The 17,969-nt window shown below is 34.7% G+C and overlaps 5 protein-coding genes across 9 annotated transcripts; 1 reads left to right on the top strand and 4 right to left on the bottom strand.

Annotated features, from left to right (window-relative positions):
* The first annotated feature begins 754 nt into the window (after positions 1-754).
* On the top strand, positions 755-3,641 carry LOC18011753 (flavin-containing monooxygenase FMO GS-OX-like 8). The gene is made up of 7 exons (XM_006394458.2): positions 755-1,383; positions 1,705-1,775; positions 1,862-2,020; positions 2,164-2,246; positions 2,809-2,944; positions 3,045-3,218; positions 3,329-3,641. The coding sequence occupies exons 1-7, from the start codon at positions 804-806 to the stop codon at positions 3,512-3,514; spliced, it is 1,389 nt and encodes a 462-aa protein (XP_006394520.1). The 5' UTR covers positions 755-803; the 3' UTR covers positions 3,515-3,641.
* LOC18011924 (myb-like protein AA) lies at positions 3,617-6,171 on the bottom strand. Of its 2 annotated transcripts, XM_024151749.1 has the most exons (4): positions 6,153-6,171; positions 5,464-5,684; positions 4,829-5,360; positions 3,617-4,705 (listed from the first exon to the last, which is right to left on the bottom strand). In XM_024151749.1, the coding sequence occupies exons 2-4, from the start codon at positions 5,638-5,640 to the stop codon at positions 3,813-3,815; spliced, it is 1,602 nt and encodes a 533-aa protein (XP_024007517.1). In that variant the 5' UTR covers positions 5,641-5,684; positions 6,153-6,171; the 3' UTR covers positions 3,617-3,812. The 2 variants fall into 2 exon arrangements, with proteins under 2 accessions (XP_024007517.1, XP_024007518.1); XM_024151750.1 differs by lacking the exon at positions 6,153-6,171 and having other exon boundaries at positions 3,620-4,705; positions 4,829-5,365; positions 5,464-5,488.
* A 442-nt stretch (positions 6,172-6,613) lies between these two features.
* On the bottom strand, positions 6,614-8,161 carry LOC112083409 (cytochrome c oxidase subunit 5C-2). Of its 3 annotated transcripts, none has more exons than XM_024151359.1 (2): positions 7,422-8,161; positions 6,614-7,042 (listed from the first exon to the last, which is right to left on the bottom strand). In XM_024151359.1, exon 2 carries the CDS (start codon positions 7,013-7,015, stop codon positions 6,824-6,826), a length of 192 nt encoding a protein of 63 aa, XP_024007127.1. In that variant the 5' UTR covers positions 7,016-7,042; positions 7,422-8,161; the 3' UTR covers positions 6,614-6,823. The 3 variants fall into 3 exon arrangements, with proteins under 3 accessions (XP_024007127.1, XP_024007128.1, XP_024007129.1); XM_024151360.1 differs by having other exon boundaries at positions 6,614-7,030; XM_024151361.1 differs by having other exon boundaries at positions 6,614-7,027.
* Positions 8,162-8,566: 405 nt separating this feature from the next.
* LOC18011671 (protein bfr2) lies at positions 8,567-11,880 on the bottom strand. 2 transcript variants are annotated; one of them, XM_006394456.2, is made up of 14 exons: positions 11,778-11,880; positions 11,309-11,410; positions 10,946-11,226; positions 10,745-10,817; positions 10,543-10,617; positions 10,350-10,460; positions 10,151-10,193; positions 9,972-10,059; positions 9,710-9,812; positions 9,522-9,617; positions 9,388-9,420; positions 9,192-9,291; positions 8,948-9,032; positions 8,567-8,851 (listed from the first exon to the last, which is right to left on the bottom strand). In XM_006394456.2, the coding sequence occupies exons 2-14, from the start codon at positions 11,390-11,392 to the stop codon at positions 8,722-8,724; spliced, it is 1,302 nt and encodes a 433-aa protein (XP_006394518.1). In that variant the 5' UTR covers positions 11,393-11,410; positions 11,778-11,880; the 3' UTR covers positions 8,567-8,721. The 2 variants fall into 2 exon arrangements, with proteins under 2 accessions (XP_006394518.1, XP_024007629.1); XM_024151861.1 differs by having other exon boundaries at positions 8,707-8,851; positions 9,972-10,053.
* An 802-nt stretch (positions 11,881-12,682) lies between these two features.
* Positions 12,683-14,000, bottom strand: LOC18011670. Its single transcript, XM_006394455.2, has one exon. It carries the CDS (start codon positions 13,998-14,000, stop codon positions 12,936-12,938), a length of 1,065 nt encoding a protein of 354 aa, XP_006394517.2. The 3' UTR covers positions 12,683-12,935.
* Positions 14,001-17,969: the final 3,969 nt, after the last annotated feature.

Below are 17,969 nucleotides of genomic sequence, written 5' to 3'. Positions count from 1 at the left end.
ATTAATAATAATAATAATGAATCTATGATAATAAAATGATACAGTAATAAGAATAATAATTTTTCATAAAATAGTCATCTACAGAAAAAAATAGTTTTGAATAGAAGAAAATGTCACTATATATGTTTCTTTTTTCGTTTAGTTAGTTATAAACTTAAAATCCTCACTGCATTAACCAAAAAAAATCAATATATAACAGAGGCGGATCTACATTACCTAAAGGTAGAGCACGTCCCCATAGTAATATCAAAAATTTACAATCGGCAGATACTAGTAATAATGGTTTTGTAGATCAAATCGCTTGTGATATTTCAAACGAAGATTCGATCACAAGCTTCTTTTTGCTTTACTTATTTTCTCTGTTACGTGTTTTATTATTATTTTCTGAATTTTCTTTTGATTCTTTCTTTTTTGCCGTCGTCAATCTTTCTTTTGAGTAGTATCATTTTTATAAGTTGGTTCTTACGTTAATTTTTCTATTTCAGTTTTACCTCTTTAGCAAATTAATCTAACTATTTCATCTATATTAAGTAAATTAATAAACATCAGATTTAGTGAATCTATTAAATTATATTCCTGTCCATAGTTGAAGCCATATATATATATATGTACATATATTATGGTTACTAAAAATAATAAAATCATGGCTCTCTATTTTCCAGATATGCCCCTGTAAACTGACCAACAAAAACATTATTCAACTATATATAAAGAATGCCCCATGAGCCATGAGACAACGAGAAACCTATCAACCTCATAATCAAATCAAAATCATTTAACTTCTTCTCCGAGCACCGACAAGAATGGTGTTAGTGATAACAGAACCAACTAAGAGCGAATCAAAGAAGGTTTGTGTGATAGGCGCAGGACCATCAGGGTTAGTGTCGGCGAGAGAGCTAAAGAAAGAAGGGCACAAGGTGGTGGTAATGGAGCAAAACGACGACGTAGGAGGGCAATGGCTATACCAACCAAACGTGGAAGAAGAAGATCCATTGGGAAAAACCAAAGCCCTAAAAGTACATAGCAGTGTTTACTCATCCTTGAGGTTGGCTACTCCGAGAGAGGTAATGGGTTTCTCTGATTTCCCGTTCATCGCAAAAGAAGGAAGGGACACGAGGAGATTTCCAGGGCATGAGGAGCTTTGGTTGTATCTTAAGGATTTTTGTCAAGTGTTTGGGTTGAGAGAGATGATTAGGTTTAATGTAAGGGTTGAGTTTGTGGGGATGGTGAATGATGATAATAATAATGATGACGATGGTAATATGAAGAGGTGGATGGTGAAGAGTGTAGAGAAGAAGAGTGGAGAGGTTATTGAAGAAGTGTTTGATGCTGTCGTTGTTGCCTCTGGCCATTACTCTTATCCTAGATTGCCTTCCATTATAGGTATATACATTTATCTTTGTTTTTTTTTATATATGTATATATATATACACATATATGATTAATTACATTGTTCTGTGTATAGTTGATGTAGATATGAATTGGAGGATCTATCTCAAACTAACTATTTGGAGTCAAAAATGCAATTTTCTATATAAACAATAAAAAGAATAATACATTCATTTATAGTAGAATGAATCATTATACAAATAAATTTAAAGAAATTAGTTTTCTTGTCAGAAAGTTCTTAGTGGTAGTAACAAAGCAAAAAAGGTTGACAAAAAGGATGGTATTGTTTCTGATATATGATTTTGGTGTTTATAGGAATGGATTTGTGGAAGAGGAAGCAGCTTCATAGCCATATCTACAGGGTGCCTGATCCTTTTCGTGATGAGGTGATTAACTAATAAATAAACTTGATGATACATATATGGAATGATGATTTATGATGCATGATGATCATGACTAATTGAATGATTAGGTGGTGGTGGTCGTTGGGTGTTCGATGAGTGGACAAGACATATCAATAGAGCTTGTGGATGTGGCAAAGGAAGTTCATCTAAGTGCCAAATCACTTGACGTTCCTCCTGGCTTGTCCAAAGTCATTTCAAAACATCAAAACTTCCATCTTCATCCACAGGTACACTCTCAGTCTCTCACCATCACCATTTTTTCATTCATCATCATATATAATTAATAGTACTTATACTATACAGTTTATTTTTAAAACGTGTTTCATATGGTTGTGGTCCAGTGCATTGATGTAAAAATAAATGGTTGTAGATTGAATCTCTAGAAGAAGATGGACGGGTCATTTTCGTTGATGGGTCTTGTATTGTAGCTGACACCATTATTTACTGTACCGGGTAAGTTTTCTTTTGATATGATTTTACATATTTTAGGTTAATTTCTTTTCATTTTTTTAACATGGTAAATCTATTTATAACAAATTCATATTTTTTGGCCTTTAAATAAAGTTATTGGATTTTCAAAAATTAGAAAATAAATTTTTGTTTTTTTTTTTCGAACCTCTGATTGTTTTCTTGATTCCTTGTCATGTATATGAGTCATACCCAAAAATGATAAACTAATGTCAATATGTCATATATGCACACGTCTTGCTTGTCGATAAAAAAAAAAAAAAAAAACAGGGATAATATTCTTCTAGTTAATCATAGTGACAAAGTAGGCTTGCAGCATATCCACTCTTTCAATTAAGATACATTTCTCTAACTTTCAAATTGTTTTTTGTCGTATGAAACTTACACATGCACTGATGCAAATTACTAAATTTAAATCCAAATTATGCTGCAACGACAAACATTAATACAAACTGATATGCTAAATATACGGATAAAAAAGTGTTTTAGATTTGCGAAATTTGTTTTGATTTTTCTACGTAAAAAAAAGAGAGAGATTAATGTGCAGGTATTGGTACAAATTCCCATTTCTTGAGAGTAAAGGAAGAGTGGAAATTGATGATAATAGAGTGGGCCCACTCTTCGAACATACATTCTCTCCTTGTCTCTCTCCTTCTCTCTCCTTTGTCGGCATCCCTCGAAAGGTGAAAAAAAAATGATTCATTTGAAACCAAATCACTTATTCGTATGAATGATTATCAATCAATCAATCAATCAATGTCCGGTTTACGAAAACCAATGCAGTTGATAGGGTTCCCTTTCTTCGAATCACAAGCGAAATGGATCGCTAAGCTTTTGTCAGGCAAAACCTCACTTCCTCCCTCCGATCAGATGATGCAATCAATCGCCGATTTCTACCGATCCAGAGAAGCCAACGGAATCCCCAAACGTAACACTCACGACATCGCCGATTTCAATGTACAAAAAAACACACTTTCTCTTACTCTTCTTTCTTTTTTGGGTCAAAGATCCATTTTTTTTTCTAATCTGAATCTCTGTTTTCTTCTTCTTATATATATAAATTGCAGTATAGCGATAAATACGCAGATTACATCGGGTTTCCACATCTGGAGGAATGGAGAAAGGAGCTGTGTAAGTCAGCTATATTGAATTCCCTTGAAAATCTGGAGACTTATCGAGACTCTTGGGACGACGATGATCTCCTTCAACAAACTCTTCAAAACCCTTATTTTACTCAACTCTCCACTCCTTAAAACGCTTTTTGAATGATTAATAATAAGTAATCAACACTAAGTAATAAGTAAGATGAGTCATAAAGACTAAAGATCTCAACTTTCTGTTGTATGCTGTTATAAATAAGATGAGCCTCTTTGAGTATCATCTAGCTAGTTCACAGATAAGTGTAGAAAGCTAAGACGCAAAAGTTTCACTCATTTAATGAGTTTTTAATATCCCCTACGTGTAGTGTGTGATCTCTGTAACGAGACTCTCTGTTACAAAAGACAAAAACTATCTTCTTCTTCTTCTTCCTCAAGAATCTGGAAAAGGAAGCTATGGATGTTTTGGAATTCTGATGCCTCTTCTTCGTTTTGTTATGGTTCCCCAATCGATTACCGTATTTTCCATCAAGCTGCAGTACCTAGAGTGAGCATCATTCGTTTCCTTTCCTATAAAAGTGCTTAGGCTCGGGAGAATCTCGTTGTGGTGATCTTCATGCTTTTGTTGCCTGCGTGTGGTCCTCTTGTGTCTTCTTTTCATCTCTGTTAGCTGCAATGTCTTTGCCTCAACAACCGAAGAAGCAATATTAGCGAACCAACGCAGAGGAGTGATCCAATTAGAGGTTTCCATGTTGGAATTTCCTGCTGACTCTGATAATGACATATCAACTATAGCCTCTGCTGCTGCTTGTTCCTCTTCCTCTGTAACAAGAAAGCTCCCTCTGGTCTTGGATTTGGTTCTTGCAATAGTATCCTTGCCTGAATCTATGTGTGGTTTACGAGATCTTCTTTTTCTTGAACTGGTCAAAATTCTAGCAGGTTTAATCTCAGACAGAGAACTCGAACTCCCTTTCTCCAGACGCTCTTGATTATGGTCAGATTCAGTCATGTATGAGGTAGTACTCAGAGAATGGTTATCATCCTCATTAACACCATAGTTCGAGTCAAGATTTGAGCCTTTCCGGGATTTCCTGCGAGGAACAGATTCCGCAGTGGTGGATTTTGCTCCACGTTTTCGTTTCTTCCTAGGCCACGAGGAACGTTTGTGGGAAAGTGAAATGCTTTTTGAACATGGGAGCGCTTGAACTATCAGTTGTGATGGTACTGATCCTTGTTTTCCGTGCAATGAAGCTGAAACAATCTCACTGGGTTGCTCGGATTCTATCTCCTTGAAAGTTGTCACTTGTTCGGTTGAAAGGGGAGACATATTCAAGTCGATTTCGTTCTCTGCACAAAAGAAAGTGGCTAATCAATTCTCAAAGATCATTGATCGGACCGGTATAGCTTTCATTACATCAGGAAAACGTTACAAGAAAACATTAATATGTACCATCAAGATACATTTCTCACCAACTTGGCTTTTTGCAGAGATATCCGGGTCTTGCGCTTGAGATTCTGCTCTTTCACTCCTTGTTTGGGCTGGACTCAGGAACTGATTAAGCTCATAATCTGAATGTTCCTCGATCTTAGCAGGTTCGTTCAAGTCAAGTATACAATTGGACCTCAGCAAAGCAGATGAATGCTGCACATTTTCCGGGTGGACGGCCGATTTGATGCTTCTTGGAGATTGATCTTTAGCAAAGTTGAGAACTTGATGGACTTGTCCATTCTTTAAACCTTTTTCCAATACCTTCTCTCCAGACTTATCACTCTCATCTCCAAAAAAACCAGCTTCATCAATCTTGGCAGATGCGTCATCTGGTGGCAAGACGCTAGTTTTGGAGGTGGAGATGGCTGAACCCATCCAGTGTATGCTCGCTCTAGGACTAGAGGCCCTGGCATTAAGGAATAAATGTCGAGGTTGACTATATATGTTGTTGGTTCCCTCCATTTTCATCATCAGTTCCTTCTGCATTTGATAAAGACGATGAAGCTCGTGGATCTGAGCTGACAAGTATTATCAGAGAAACAGAAAACACTGAGATGAAACATCTACTGAAGACACATTACTCTAACGACAAAAATTGGGGAATGAAAAAGCTTACCTGATCTTCAAAGACAGATTCTTGCTCAAGCATGGTCTTTTTCAATGATTCCTTGAACTGTCTCATGTAAAGATCACAATACAATAAAGAAAGCGCATTGTTGTCGCCATATCTGCTGGTTAAGAATGTATCAATATCCTGTACAGGACACAATCTCCATAAGCTATCCTCCTGCATTTCGCTTAGTATAACTCTGTAATAGAACGGAGAGAGTAGTAAACCTGCAGTAGCAAGAAAGAGAAGGATTTGGATCAAGACAGATACTTGTGGAAGTTGACTTTGTGCTGACTATTACGTTTAAGATCTCTAAAGAGTATTTATTTAAAGCAACAAAACTGGTCCATTCCAAAAAAAAAAAAATGTATTCAAGAACAGGATCGAGTAGTAAAATCACATTGATGGAAATCTTTGTGATTCAGATTATCCAGGAGACTTAAACTGGAGGAGGAAGAAGATCAGATTCATGAGTACCGTACCGAAATTTTTTTATCTGAAAACTCGGCAATAATAAATAGAAAAAGAAAAAGAAAAAGAAAAAGAAGATGAAACAGCAGCTAATGAATCTGCAATAGCAGAAACTCGGAAACATTATCCGAAAAAGATGAATCAATAAAACGATAGAAAAAGATCTACAAAGCTAGAGTGGAGTGGAGTAGATAGAAGATTTTTCTAACATTGTTGAATCTTACTTTTAGCTCCAAAGACGCATCCAAGGATCTTTTAAGATGCGAAAGACAAAAAAAAAAAGACTATGTTGGGTTTATGTATATATTTTTTTTAATGATTTCGGTGAAGCGATAAGGAATGCGTACTGGAGATCTATTAACTTGGAAGATCTGTGTAAGAGAGAGAGGGAGAGAAAGTGGAAGAAAAATGGAGAATTTTCAGAGAAAACTTAAAGAGGAAGCGAGAAGAAAAGAGTTGGAGAGACTTGAGGAAAAGGTTCCTCTTACTATTACCGTACTTTCCGTCTTTTTGATTTGTCCTTTGTCTTCTCTACATTCTTTATTCTACATCTAGCTGAAAGAAAAAAAATATACAACTTGGAAAAACGTTTAGACTTTAGAGAATTAAAATTTACACATCTAATCCACAAAATTAGAATTTATATATTTTGTTTTTCTTAGTTACATCTTGTTTTTTCCCCCGCATTTAGACAAACATGTCTATTTGTAATCAGAGCTAAAGACATTGTCTCACAGTGACAAAAAACAAATGGCTAGAAATCATAATACTGCCTCTAACGTTGAAGCCAAACGAAATAAAACGACAAATGGGTCTTTAATCAACAAACGCCAAAATTTGAGGTAATCGTCATCGTCAAAAAATACTTGGTACTGGGAAGAAGATCTCTCTATGATTACGCCTCTGCAACAACACCAATCTCACCTTTCTCAAGCAAATCATAAAAGGCTCTTGTTTTCCTCTGCTCGTTCCAGTGATGCATCTTCCATAGCCCACCAGCCGCTAGACCGAGCGTGATCCCGATAACCAACTCCTTCACAACACTTGGCCCTTTCAATGTTGCGTGTGCCATCTTGTGTCCAGCCATCTCCTTCACACTCTGCTGCAACCACAACTGTACAGAACATGTTAACGCACCCTATATGCTTAATGCTCACTAAACCCAATCTAACATTCTTAATAATAATAAGCGATGCACATAGAATCATTGATCATAATTATCCAACTTAAGACTCAGCACAAAATAAGCATAAAATGTTGATATTGCACACATAATAGGTCATGGATCTCCAAAGAGTCATACTTTCGCCTAAAGACTCGCCATTTTTAACCACAACAAGGTAAATGCTATAAAAAGCTTCAGGAATACATACTTCTTCTATAGGCCGCATTATACAAAAATGATGAACTAAAACACCAAAGAAGAGAAGCTATGTCTACATCAAATAAAACTTGTCAAACGCTTCAACAATCGACAAAGCAAGAAAGAGAACCTCAAGACGCAGTATAATGTGGATCAGTCAAGGAGGTCTTTGATCAGTGCAGGAGATACGAGGGCAGAGCTAAATGATGAAAAAGAAGCAAGAGGAGACAAATGTATGTAGGGAGAATTCTAGATTGGCAATCAATATTAGAAAGCAACCCCACGCCTTTATAATCGACCCCATCAGATTTGCAGACACAGCACATAGTGCAGTGGCGAATCAGGTTTCATTGTTGGAGAGTTTGCGGAGCCACAGATGCCATGGCTCAAGGCATGGACAAGGGCCCTCTCCTATTTAGATTCTTCTTAAGTTTGTCTCCTCGAAACTAAATTAAACATCAATTGCTACACACATTACTCATATTTGCATCCTGCTCAGACCTTTTACTTTAATATTCCATCATCTCCACCCCCAAATCCCACAAATCAGTAACAGATTACATAAACACATTATAACAATCTAAGCGCGCATTGAGAACAACATACGTGTTTATAGCTAACAGAAGTTTCAAGGTGGAAACTTTCGAAACCTAAGCTAACAACGGAAAAGAAAGGAACCGACTCAGCTTATGTATCCGATTTTTTTCAGGAGGAGAAACCATTATACATATGTAGACCCAAAATACAAAAACGGAGAGCAAAATACGAAACAGAAAGCAGGGAACTTTTGAAAAAATAAAAGAATCATAGTTCCTGCTTTAAGGAAATCGAAGGGAATGTTAATATCAGTTTGATAAACTGAGGAAGAAATCAGAGAGAAACCTATTTAATGGAGTTTAGCAAAGCTAAAAAAGTGTGAAATCCAGAACCAGAAGACACTGAATATTATGTGCTTTGTAGGTGGTCTTAATTTGTTTCTAGGGCTTCAAAGGTTACGAGCCAAAACGACAGCGTTTGCTCAAGTATCTTTCTTACAAAAGTAGTATGCATATCATACAATTCCTATAATTAATTCCATATATAGAATGGACATTACTTAAAATCATGCTAAACAAGTGCATCAATTAGTCCTCCTATCATTAATTCCAAAATCCAAATTTAGATTGGACATTACTGTTTATATTGTATATCTTTTAAAATGATCTGGAAATCCAATCAGAACTATGTACCATTGAGCTGATTTAAAAAACTTAATCAAATTTTGTGTAACTCGGCGGCTTTCAATAAGAAGAACTAAGAAACAATTATTTGTTGATGGAGATAAAACGAGTTTTTCAGTTTTCACTATGAATCTTGTATTACAACAACACACCACACCAAACAAAATTCCATCTATTTCCTGCGTTTCAAAATTGCGCGATTTGTTCATATTATAATGCTTCAGACAGACCATTTCTGGTCTTGAGACCGAACAGATTCTTCAGCAAATCCGCAGTGTTTGGAGGAATCTTCACAGGTCGTGGAGCCATGAAGTTGACAATCTTTTCATGAACATTATACCTATTTCGTTTTTTCAGACAAAATTATTCAAAAGGAAAAGGGAAACTCAAATTGTGCTTATGAATCCATTCCAGAGAGATGAAGAATTTTATTAACCTGATCTTTCTGCTCTTAGAGGCACGCCGATCCACAACTTTCCTCTTCTTCGTCTGAAATTTCTTCATTGCGTAGAAAGCCGCCTCTGCCAATGGCAAAATCAAGATTTCAGAAAACCAAAAACTCTCCAGGGAAACCAGAACCAGACTAGAATCAAGTCTCAACACAAGCAAAGACTTAGTTTGTTGGATAATCGCTGAGCATTTTCATATCTAATGATTCCAATGTGTTTGGTCTACTATACCTGAGGAAGCTGGATCAATGGTCTCAAAGAACTCCTTTAGTAATTGCTGATAGAATTCAGCATCTTCCACAAGTTCAGGGTCTCCTTCTAGTTCTTTTTCCTGGACAAAGAGTATACATGTCAGAGCATGGATAACTAATAAGACACATCAAATGATTTAATATTCTTAATTTGGTAAGAAACACTGTGATAATACCTCTTGATTTGGTACCATGGTTTCCCCAGGGACCTGTCAATGGAAACTTGAAGGATCAGAACAAACTGAAGAGATGTATTTGACTCATCAAAGCTAAGATCTTGGAAGGTTTCATTATTATAGCCAAAACTTACGGTTCCAAAAACAGCAACAGTAGATCTTGATTGTTGCATTTGTTTAATCATTCTACTTGGATCCCTCATGTAAGAAGCAACCTGTTCACTAACGTTCTGGTTTTTGAAGATAAATCAAGTTAGATTCCTGAAAAATCAATCCCCAGATGTATAAGAGCAAAATCTTTTTAGGGTTTTACTGTCTATACCTGGTTAAAGGCATGGAGCTTTCCTTTAATAGCAGCTGCACCAGTTGTGACTTGAGTTCTTCTCTGCCATTTGTCCACGGCCTTGTTTCGGAACACAGACATTCTACATAACAAAGACCAAGTTTGTGTTAACGAAACATATAAGCGTAATGAGATTGGTCTCCGGATAAAGACAATCATGTTTTTACGAAATAAAATTCTATTTCTTGGACAGAACAAGCGAACTTTAATGTTTTGCAGTTAGACAGTTAGTCTCGAATACCTTCTTTGCATGTCAGATAGTCGGTCCCATTCATCGCTATCTTCTCCATCTGATTGATTGGATTCTGAACGCCTTATAGTAGCTGTTCCTGAGAAGCAATAGAATGGAAAAAAATAAATATTTTATTGACCCTTGCTTATGCTGATAATAATTATGCTTTTTTGTTGAATACGTCGTACCATCTGATTGTTCATCAATTAAGGGATTCTTCTCAAACAAAGCCTGCAAAAATCAATTTTTGGATAAATAGAGTAAAAGAAAGGTGACTGAGAGACAACATACTTAGACACACCAGGCGCAGAGTTACTAAAGCAAGATATAACTCTCAACACAGAGGAAAAAGAAGAAGAACAGTGAAGCATATCTTCGCAGACATACCTCTTGCAACTCCAAGAGGGAATCTAATGTCTTCTTAGATGAAGTAATTAGCTCTGCATATGCTGTTGAGACATTCTCATCTTCCGAACAAAAAGACGATTTGACAGGCTCCTGGATATCATTTCCTTCTGTCAAAAGCATGATGACACATACAAGGATTAACAGATGAAAGATGAGAAGAGAAATAGCTTACCTGCGGCAGCCTGTTTGAACTACTAAATGCTTTCTGAAGTAAGAATCTGAACTCCAGAGTTTTATCCCAAAGAGCCTATACAAGGAGCGCAAAAAAATAATCGTCTGAAACTAGATTAATCTCACTAACATAAACCTGGTATATACATCTGCAATTACATGCATGTGATTTCTAATTCACAAACAGTAGAGCAATGTCCGACCTTCTGGTTCTTCACTGCTTGACCTTTAGCAGCATCCTCACCCTTATCACGCTTCAGGTTCTTCAATATATCCCTACACCAGGAAGAAGCACATTAAGCTTGTTAAGACTTTAATAAGAGTATCTACCGTTTCTAGAAACAACTACAAGAATTCACCATGATGAAAACAAAAGTGACATAAATAGTTCAGATAAATCTTACTGTTCTTGTGAACGAAGCTCAATGTACTCTTTCTGAAGCTCCTCCATCTCAGCATCTCCATTGTTCCCGTCTCCTTCATCGCCACTCTCACTCTCTTGGTCATTTCCATAATCACATTCATCGCTTTCTCCATCCACATCTTCCTTTACATCTTCTTCATCATCTTCCTCGCTATCTCCTTCGTCGTCTTCTTCACTCCCTCCCTCATCATCTTCCATGCTATCTCCTTCACCATTCTCTATCCCATCAGATAATTCATTCTCTTCATTTTCCCCTTCCACCTATTATAGAATTCTCAGCCAATTAATTCACCTACACAGCCATCCAAATAACTTAGCCAGACAAAAGCAACAAAAAAATTACCGTGAGATTTTCCTGGTCGCTTGTTTCTTCTGATTCACTGTCATAAAGTCTTGCTCTTTTAGACCTCTTTGATCCCCCAGCCATTTTAACCACTCCTAAAAGCTACAATGAAAAGCAAAGACTTTTTAGAAAAAACATGACTTGGGAATCAGAAAATTTTGAAACAAACAAAGTAGGACCAAAGATAGATAACAATGAGAGGGTTTGAGAAAAAAAAATGGAGCTTCACTAAACTCATACCAAATTTTAGAATTATAATTACTATTCTGTTTGAGAATCTAAAATTTGATGGAACTGAAGCTAAATCGTGAACTCAATATAACTCATCCAAAAGATGAATCTTCAAATGAACCTAAGTTGAAGATTGATGCAACCTCAAACGAAATAATCAGACGACGAAGAGATATTATTTGAAACAGGGAAGTTTACTAATTCGAAAGAAACAAATTACAAACCAAAAGAAAGTAACCTGAAAACTGTTACAAATCTGGCTCGAAATCGTCGACCTCGAAGCTGAGAACTATCTACGAGCAGAGGAGAAGTTGGAAAAGAAGAAAAAAAAAAGTTGTCTGAGCTTCAAAAAATTTGAAGCCCTAAAGTTTTCACTTAAACCCAAGAACCGGCCGGTTCAACCAGAAAAGGCCGGTTTGTAGGTTTTGACTTGGTTTCTTTGGTTTGGTAGTATATAATTAAATCAGGTATAATTGTCCGGTTTAATGTGAATCTAAAAGACATTGAACCATAATCTGGACCTTTGAATCCGCTGCTTTATATATATAATAATGGTAATCTACAAAATTTTGCTTAATTGTTTCTTGATTTCCTTTGAGCAAAACACTATTTACTTGTATCTTGCAAAGCTTTTAAACCTTTTTTTTTTTACTCACGTTTTCCAGGTTCCACTCTGATTCTTTTAACTTATAAAAGCATAATTGATTCGTTCTTATTCTCTCCATTAGAAGAAATTTAGATTAAATTGAATGATGTATTAAAGGGCTTTTGCTTTCACTGGTTCAAGTAGAGAGATTAGTGATAAAGACAACACAACACGCTATCCTTTTTTGTCTTTTTAGTGTAAACTGTATCATTAACATACTCCAATATCAATTTATATTTAGGATTCAATTCAAGGAAAAAACAAAAAAGGTTTATTGCTCTGTCTGTTTCATAATAACTGTGACTTCTTCTTCTATCTTTGTAATGAAAGGTTGTGCTTGAACTTATCTATGCTATAAAACAAAGGCTCTCCTTGTTAATGTGAGAATATGGTCAACATCTTCATTAGCTTGAAGAAGTAATTAAATCATATATTATGTCGGCAATGAAATTCTACTGTAGGATTAACCAAATGTGAATTCCAAGTTTGGCATTAATTATAGTTTCTGGTATGTGACTTTACATGATGGGAAAATAAGTAAAAGAAGAGGAAGAATAAAAAAGGAAACTGTAATGACTAAAATAAAGAAAAGCAGAATGAGAGAAGTTTGCAGATCCTGTGATTGTTCTCCACCGTTTAACTTTGCCTTTCTTTGAAGTGAAAGCTACTCGAGATTATCCTTAAAGAATCAATAATCTCTGAAAAAGTACAATCTTCTTTTTAATAATTACATCAATCAAACACAAGAAATCACAAAATTTCCTGGAAACCCTTTGGCCCTTTGATGCAAATCTTCGTGTTCTCTGTTTCGCAAATTTGGATCTTGATCGAATACTCGTCTTCTCTACACAACTTTTGATCCTCATCGTTCTTGACGCAGCTTTGGTAAAACAGAAAGTTGACAATGGTGTCAAGAACCAAGAAGAGAGCGTATAAGTAAGCTATGAAAGTTCCTTCGAGAGCTATGGAGACAATATCTCTATCTCCTTGGTAATAAGATTTCACGACTCTGTATCGAAACAGAGCTTCGACTCCTGCTAAACCGAGATTCGTAGGCAGAGCAAGAGCCAATGCTGTTGAAGTTCTTCCACGAATCAGAAGACACGCCTTGAGAATCGTTGTGTATCCTCCTGATGAAGAGGAAGTCGATGAAACCAATGCTAAATTGGAGATGACAAAGGCGTTTGCGAGGATTATCGAGTAGATAATCGCTGAGGATAGGGAGAACAGAGTGTAGAAGTTTCTAGAATAAAACCCAAAGGATTCTAGTACATTGAATGCTAAGAAAAACAGAGCAAAAGCAGAGGCGTTTGCAGAGATAAGGAAGAAAGAGTTACAAATGTAAGTTCTGAGAAGACGAAGGTAATAAACAGAGGAATCTTCAGAGTCATGTTTGTTTGAAAGAAGTCTGATGACGTAAGCTTTGGAGAAGAGGAAGAAAGTGAGGGAGAAAGGGAGAGTGAATAAAGAGGAAGAAAGGGTCTGTGAGAGTTTAAGGCTTAGAATATTGAAGAAATCAAGAGAAGAAGAGAAACCCGCTCCACGGAAGAGCGTGTTTAGCCTCGCGTGAAGGGAGGAAGACGAAGAAGAGAAGAAGGGCTGAGAGAGGAGGAGAGCGGCGGAAAAAGGGAGGACGACGGCGGCTGCGGTGGTGGCACGGTGGTAGTTTTGGAGGAAAGTGTGGATTGATCTTCTCATAATCTTGCTTGGATCTTCCATTATCTTCTTCATTCTAATTTTGCTATTTTTCTTTGAAGATGTGTGTTTCTTGAATGATCCACCAAATTGTGAAAGGGGTTTCTCAACGAGGGTCATCTATATATATGTATATGTATATATGTGTATAAATTTGTAATGATATTATATATAATTTTTTGCTAAATTAATTGTGGGTTGGGTGTTAGAGGAGGGAACAGAGATAGGCCAACCGATTTTGCCTGACGCTGAGGAGTTGTTTAGACAAATTTGTAAAATTAAACTTTCTTTTTTCTTGTAAAGCAACAAAAAAAAAAAAGAGCGATGCTTTTTTGCATGAAAATGATATTTATTGTGAGTAGAATATAATTTAAAAATATGTATAACGTTTCCTTGTTAGGGTTTAATTGGGTATAACGTAGATTTGTTTCTTGGGTAATGTTGTTGCTTGTTAGGAGAAATAAAATTAATATTTGGGTTTGATTTTTGATACATATTTCTTGAAAAGTCGTTTCCTTGTGTGATATGCTTAGTGCTTTAATTGGATTTAGATGCTTACAATACACTCATTGCATAAATACATATACATTAGATGTACATATTATATGCAATGTGTGTGTGTTGATATAGTATTAAATTGTGGAAGAGAGAGTCTATGTATTAGTATTCAATTGAAAGCTTAATTATTATAGGTTTGAGGAAACTGGAAGGCTTAGCTTTCAAGAAATTGAATAACGATAAGACCTTAAAAGAGTAAAGTAACTTTTTAAAATAACCAAATTATAACTGAAAAAACCATGGTGCTCTTATGCTTTCCTCATAATGTAAACAGCTTAAAATGATTTTTGAGTGAGGAATTTCCAAACTTTTCTAACTTGGCTTGAGGCCACTTGATCATATCTAAGTTACCGAAACCTACTAAATTTATCTTTAGTGAAAAGTAAAAAGTATAGCCTACATAATCTGATCTATAATTATAAATTGAACTATAAATAACTTTATTTTATCCATATATATTACTTAACAATCGTGTTCTTGTTACAAAACAATAATCAAGAAAAAAAAATGTATAGAGTTCAAGAGAAGTGAGAAATGATCAAACTTTGTCCAACCTGTGGCATGCATTTGGTGTGCGGTCTTATTGACTTGGACTTGGTGGTTAGGGAGCTCTCCATTTGCTTGTTTGAATTTTATTAGTATCTTTATATAATTATATATATCGTTCCGTATTATTATACCACTCTCGATTATTTTTTTATTAATGGCATATCGTAATAATTTAGGCGTGATCCATCATTTCTGATTTCCATTAGACGAAGAACAAGTTAAACGAGAAAATACACCTGGAAATTTGCAGATTTAATTTCATATCTAAAAGAGTAACACGAATTTTAACGTGTAACAGGTAACTCATTTTCTTGCTTTTATGTATAAAAAACTACAGAGTCCATGGAGAAAGAATACTCAAAAACATTTGCTAAGATAAATGGAGTACTATATATTATACTTGTTGGTATTAACTATTAAGTAGTCTACTTGAAATTGGAATTAAATCATTTCGAAAGTCAGCTATAATGTTTGATTCTAAGCTACTCCAACAAGAAGTGGACCACAAATATTTGTAAACAATAACCTAGAACGTAGACATTCCATACGTTTTTATATGTTTTTATTCTGAAAATTACATACTAATTTAGTTTGTCTATAATACAGTATGAATTATGCAATGATCAAAAAATATACTTGGTTATTATATTAATAGTCAGAATGACAGAATCTATTATGATAGTTAAATTATTTTCAGTAATTTTTTTTCAGTTAGTAACATCAATTGAATTGTCAAAAAATTTACGAAATGTGTAAGAATTTTGTATTTATATATCTCGAATAGTAATTGCTAATGAAGATACAATGATTCATGATTTTTATTAGAGAAATTGAAACTTCTATTTGTGAATTTATAACAAAGCCTATACTTATTTATCCTTTGAGAACAACCTATGTCTTAAAACAAATGGCGGGGTTAGATATCACAATCAATTAATTTTTCTTTGAAGGTTATATTTCTTTAAATTGATAATAATTAATTAGATTACTATGGTCAAATCTCACAAAAAGGTTTGTGGTGTTGGTGTTACTGAGTTTAGTACAACCGAATATCTAACCAACACTATGGTTAGGTGAATTACCAATATGAAGCCTTCTTGTTGACATGCCTCTTTCTTAATACTACCCATTTAAATATGCAATTAATATTATTTTATTATTTTTAAGTAATATTATTATTTTAAACATTTTGTATTTATACGGCTCTTTTCAAAAGAATAAAAGTCTTCGAATTAAAACTAAATAAATATGTTCTACCTCATTCGTAAAAGTAAATGGACAATTGTCTAAAAGAGCACAATTGTGAATTTCCTCCAAATGCAGCATCACTTACAATTTTAATTACAAAATCAGAGATATTCTATTGTAAATTATTTTGTCATAAAGGAAATACTTCCGAAAACTTCAGCCTTTGGTACGGTAGGATTAGAAGGACCTCCAAAAACTAGAATGGTCAATATGCTACCACCAATCTAAAGTCAACATTCCTCACACGGTCACACCTTTGCTATTGGTTTAGTTGTTCGTTTTATTCAATTGCTATTAACCGGAATTATATATATTCTAGAGTTTTAAACTTTTTATGTTAAAATCTCGAGTTTAAACTTATGAGAGGTTTTGTTTTGTAACGAGAAACTTTTAAAAACAATTATATTCCTTCAATAGTTTAAGTTTACATCACAACCGCAACCAATGTACATTTAATGTATATCGATTAAACTAAGAATCTTATAAAATAATTTGGATTTTTCTTTCCATACCATCACCAACATCATTATTACGACATATAATTTGAAGAACAAATCAATCATTGTTTAAACGCGATTTTGGATAGTGTTGTTTCATCAACCAATCCAGAATATGGTGACATGTAGTCTACCTAATCAATTATACATTTGTGTATGTACAGATTTTGTAATCAGTAATACATTTATAACTCTGAATAGTATAAATTGAAGGATACATAATAAGACAAATATAATCTATAATCTTAATTACTACTAAAACCGTTATTCGTCTCATTTCTTGACGTAGAATATATTTCTTTGATGTATCAAAAAATTCAAAATAGAACCAATACGAGTACGAGTACTTGTTTATAATTAACTCGAATGACAGACGTTAGAAACAAAAAACCACGTGCAAATACGGCTGGATTATTTACTTCTGATCTGTAAAGCTGTGGCTAATTAAGTGATAAATCACTATACATATGATTTATTGTATAATTGAATTAATCTAGAGTATATCCAAAGTTAAGTTGACTTGGTAATATATACTAAAAGACGAACAAGTCGTACTAGTAATTGAGCTATATTTGAAATAATTTTCGAATATTAGGAGACGAACAAACACTACTAAACAAAAATAATACTGCATGGCTGGCACATACATATATACCTGGGTGGGTACATTATATATGCTATATAATCTTAAACTTTATTATGATACAAAACTAAGCCGGATAATTGGGCCAAAGACTATGCAAAAATTGAAAAACTCTACTATATATCCAATTTATCCATGTATCTGTTAACATTTTTTGGAAATAAAGTAATAACTTGTATTTCGATTTTGGTGGATCTTAACGTCTGTGTAAGATTGTACAGGCCCGACTCAAAAATATCATTTGAGCCCAATGCCCAACTCAACACTCAACAGCTAAGGAAAACTGATGAAACAAATACAAGACTCATAAAACCCGGCATATTTGTGTAACATTGGTCTAAACAAGAAAAACCACTTTGCGGAATCAGTTTGGTTTTAACATGAACAAGAAATTTGTAGGTTTCGTAAGGTTGTTCGATAAAAATATCGCATACAACTAATTACATGGATCATATCAGTGATATCTATTATTTTGGAAATGAAAAAGTAGATGTAGAAAAATTCTAATTTTGCTGCATGTGTGTGAGTAAGAAGAATTCACAGATAAATCTCAAGCCTGTGTGAGCAGTTTAATATATTTCTATTTAGAAATGT

This window comes from Eutrema salsugineum, unplaced genomic scaffold (assembly GCF_000478725.1).
Source record: "Eutrema salsugineum unplaced genomic scaffold, Eutsalg1_0 scaffold_6, whole genome shotgun sequence".
Classification (NCBI taxonomy): domain Eukaryota; kingdom Viridiplantae; phylum Streptophyta; class Magnoliopsida; order Brassicales; family Brassicaceae; genus Eutrema; species Eutrema salsugineum.
This window is presented reverse-complemented; position numbering and strand designations above follow the sequence as displayed.

Coding starts and splice junctions, on each gene's coding strand:
- LOC18011753 (XM_006394458.2), top strand. CDS start 804: ATGGTGTTAGTGATAACAGAACCAACTAAGAGCGAATCAAAGAAGGTT. Junction 1,776..1,861: donor CTGATCCTTTTCGTGATGAG/GTGATTAACTAA, acceptor TTGAATGATTAG/GTGGTGGTGGTCGTTGGGTG. Junction 2,247..2,808: donor ACCATTATTTACTGTACCGG/GTAAGTTTTCTT, acceptor ATTAATGTGCAG/GTATTGGTACAAATTCCCAT.
- LOC18011924 (XM_024151749.1), bottom strand. CDS start 5,640: ATGCAGGAGGATAGCTTATGGAGATTGTGTCCTGTACAGGATATTGAT. Junction 5,361..5,463: donor AATCTGTCTTTGAAGATCAG/GTAAGCTTTTTC, acceptor TTGTCAGCTCAG/ATCCACGAGCTTCATCGTCT. Junction 4,706..4,828: donor CTCTGCAAAAAGCCAAGTTG/GTGAGAAATGTA, acceptor TCTTTTGTGCAG/AGAACGAAATCGACTTGAAT.
- LOC112083409 (XM_024151359.1), bottom strand. CDS start 7,015: ATGGCTGGACACAAGATGGCACACGCAACATTGAAAGGGCCAAGTGTT.
- LOC18011671 (XM_006394456.2), bottom strand. CDS start 11,392: ATGGCTGGGGGATCAAAGAGGTCTAAAAGAGCAAGACTTTATGACAGT. Junction 10,461..10,542: donor GTTCAAACAGGCTGCCGCAG/GTAAGCTATTTC, acceptor AATGATATCCAG/GAGCCTGTCAAATCGTCTTT. Junction 9,618..9,709: donor AGCTCCATGCCTTTAACCAG/GTATAGACAGTA, acceptor TTCAAAAACCAG/AACGTTAGTGAACAGGTTGC.
- LOC18011670 (XM_006394455.2), bottom strand. CDS start 14,000: ATGACCCTCGTTGAGAAACCCCTTTCACAATTTGGTGGATCATTCAAG.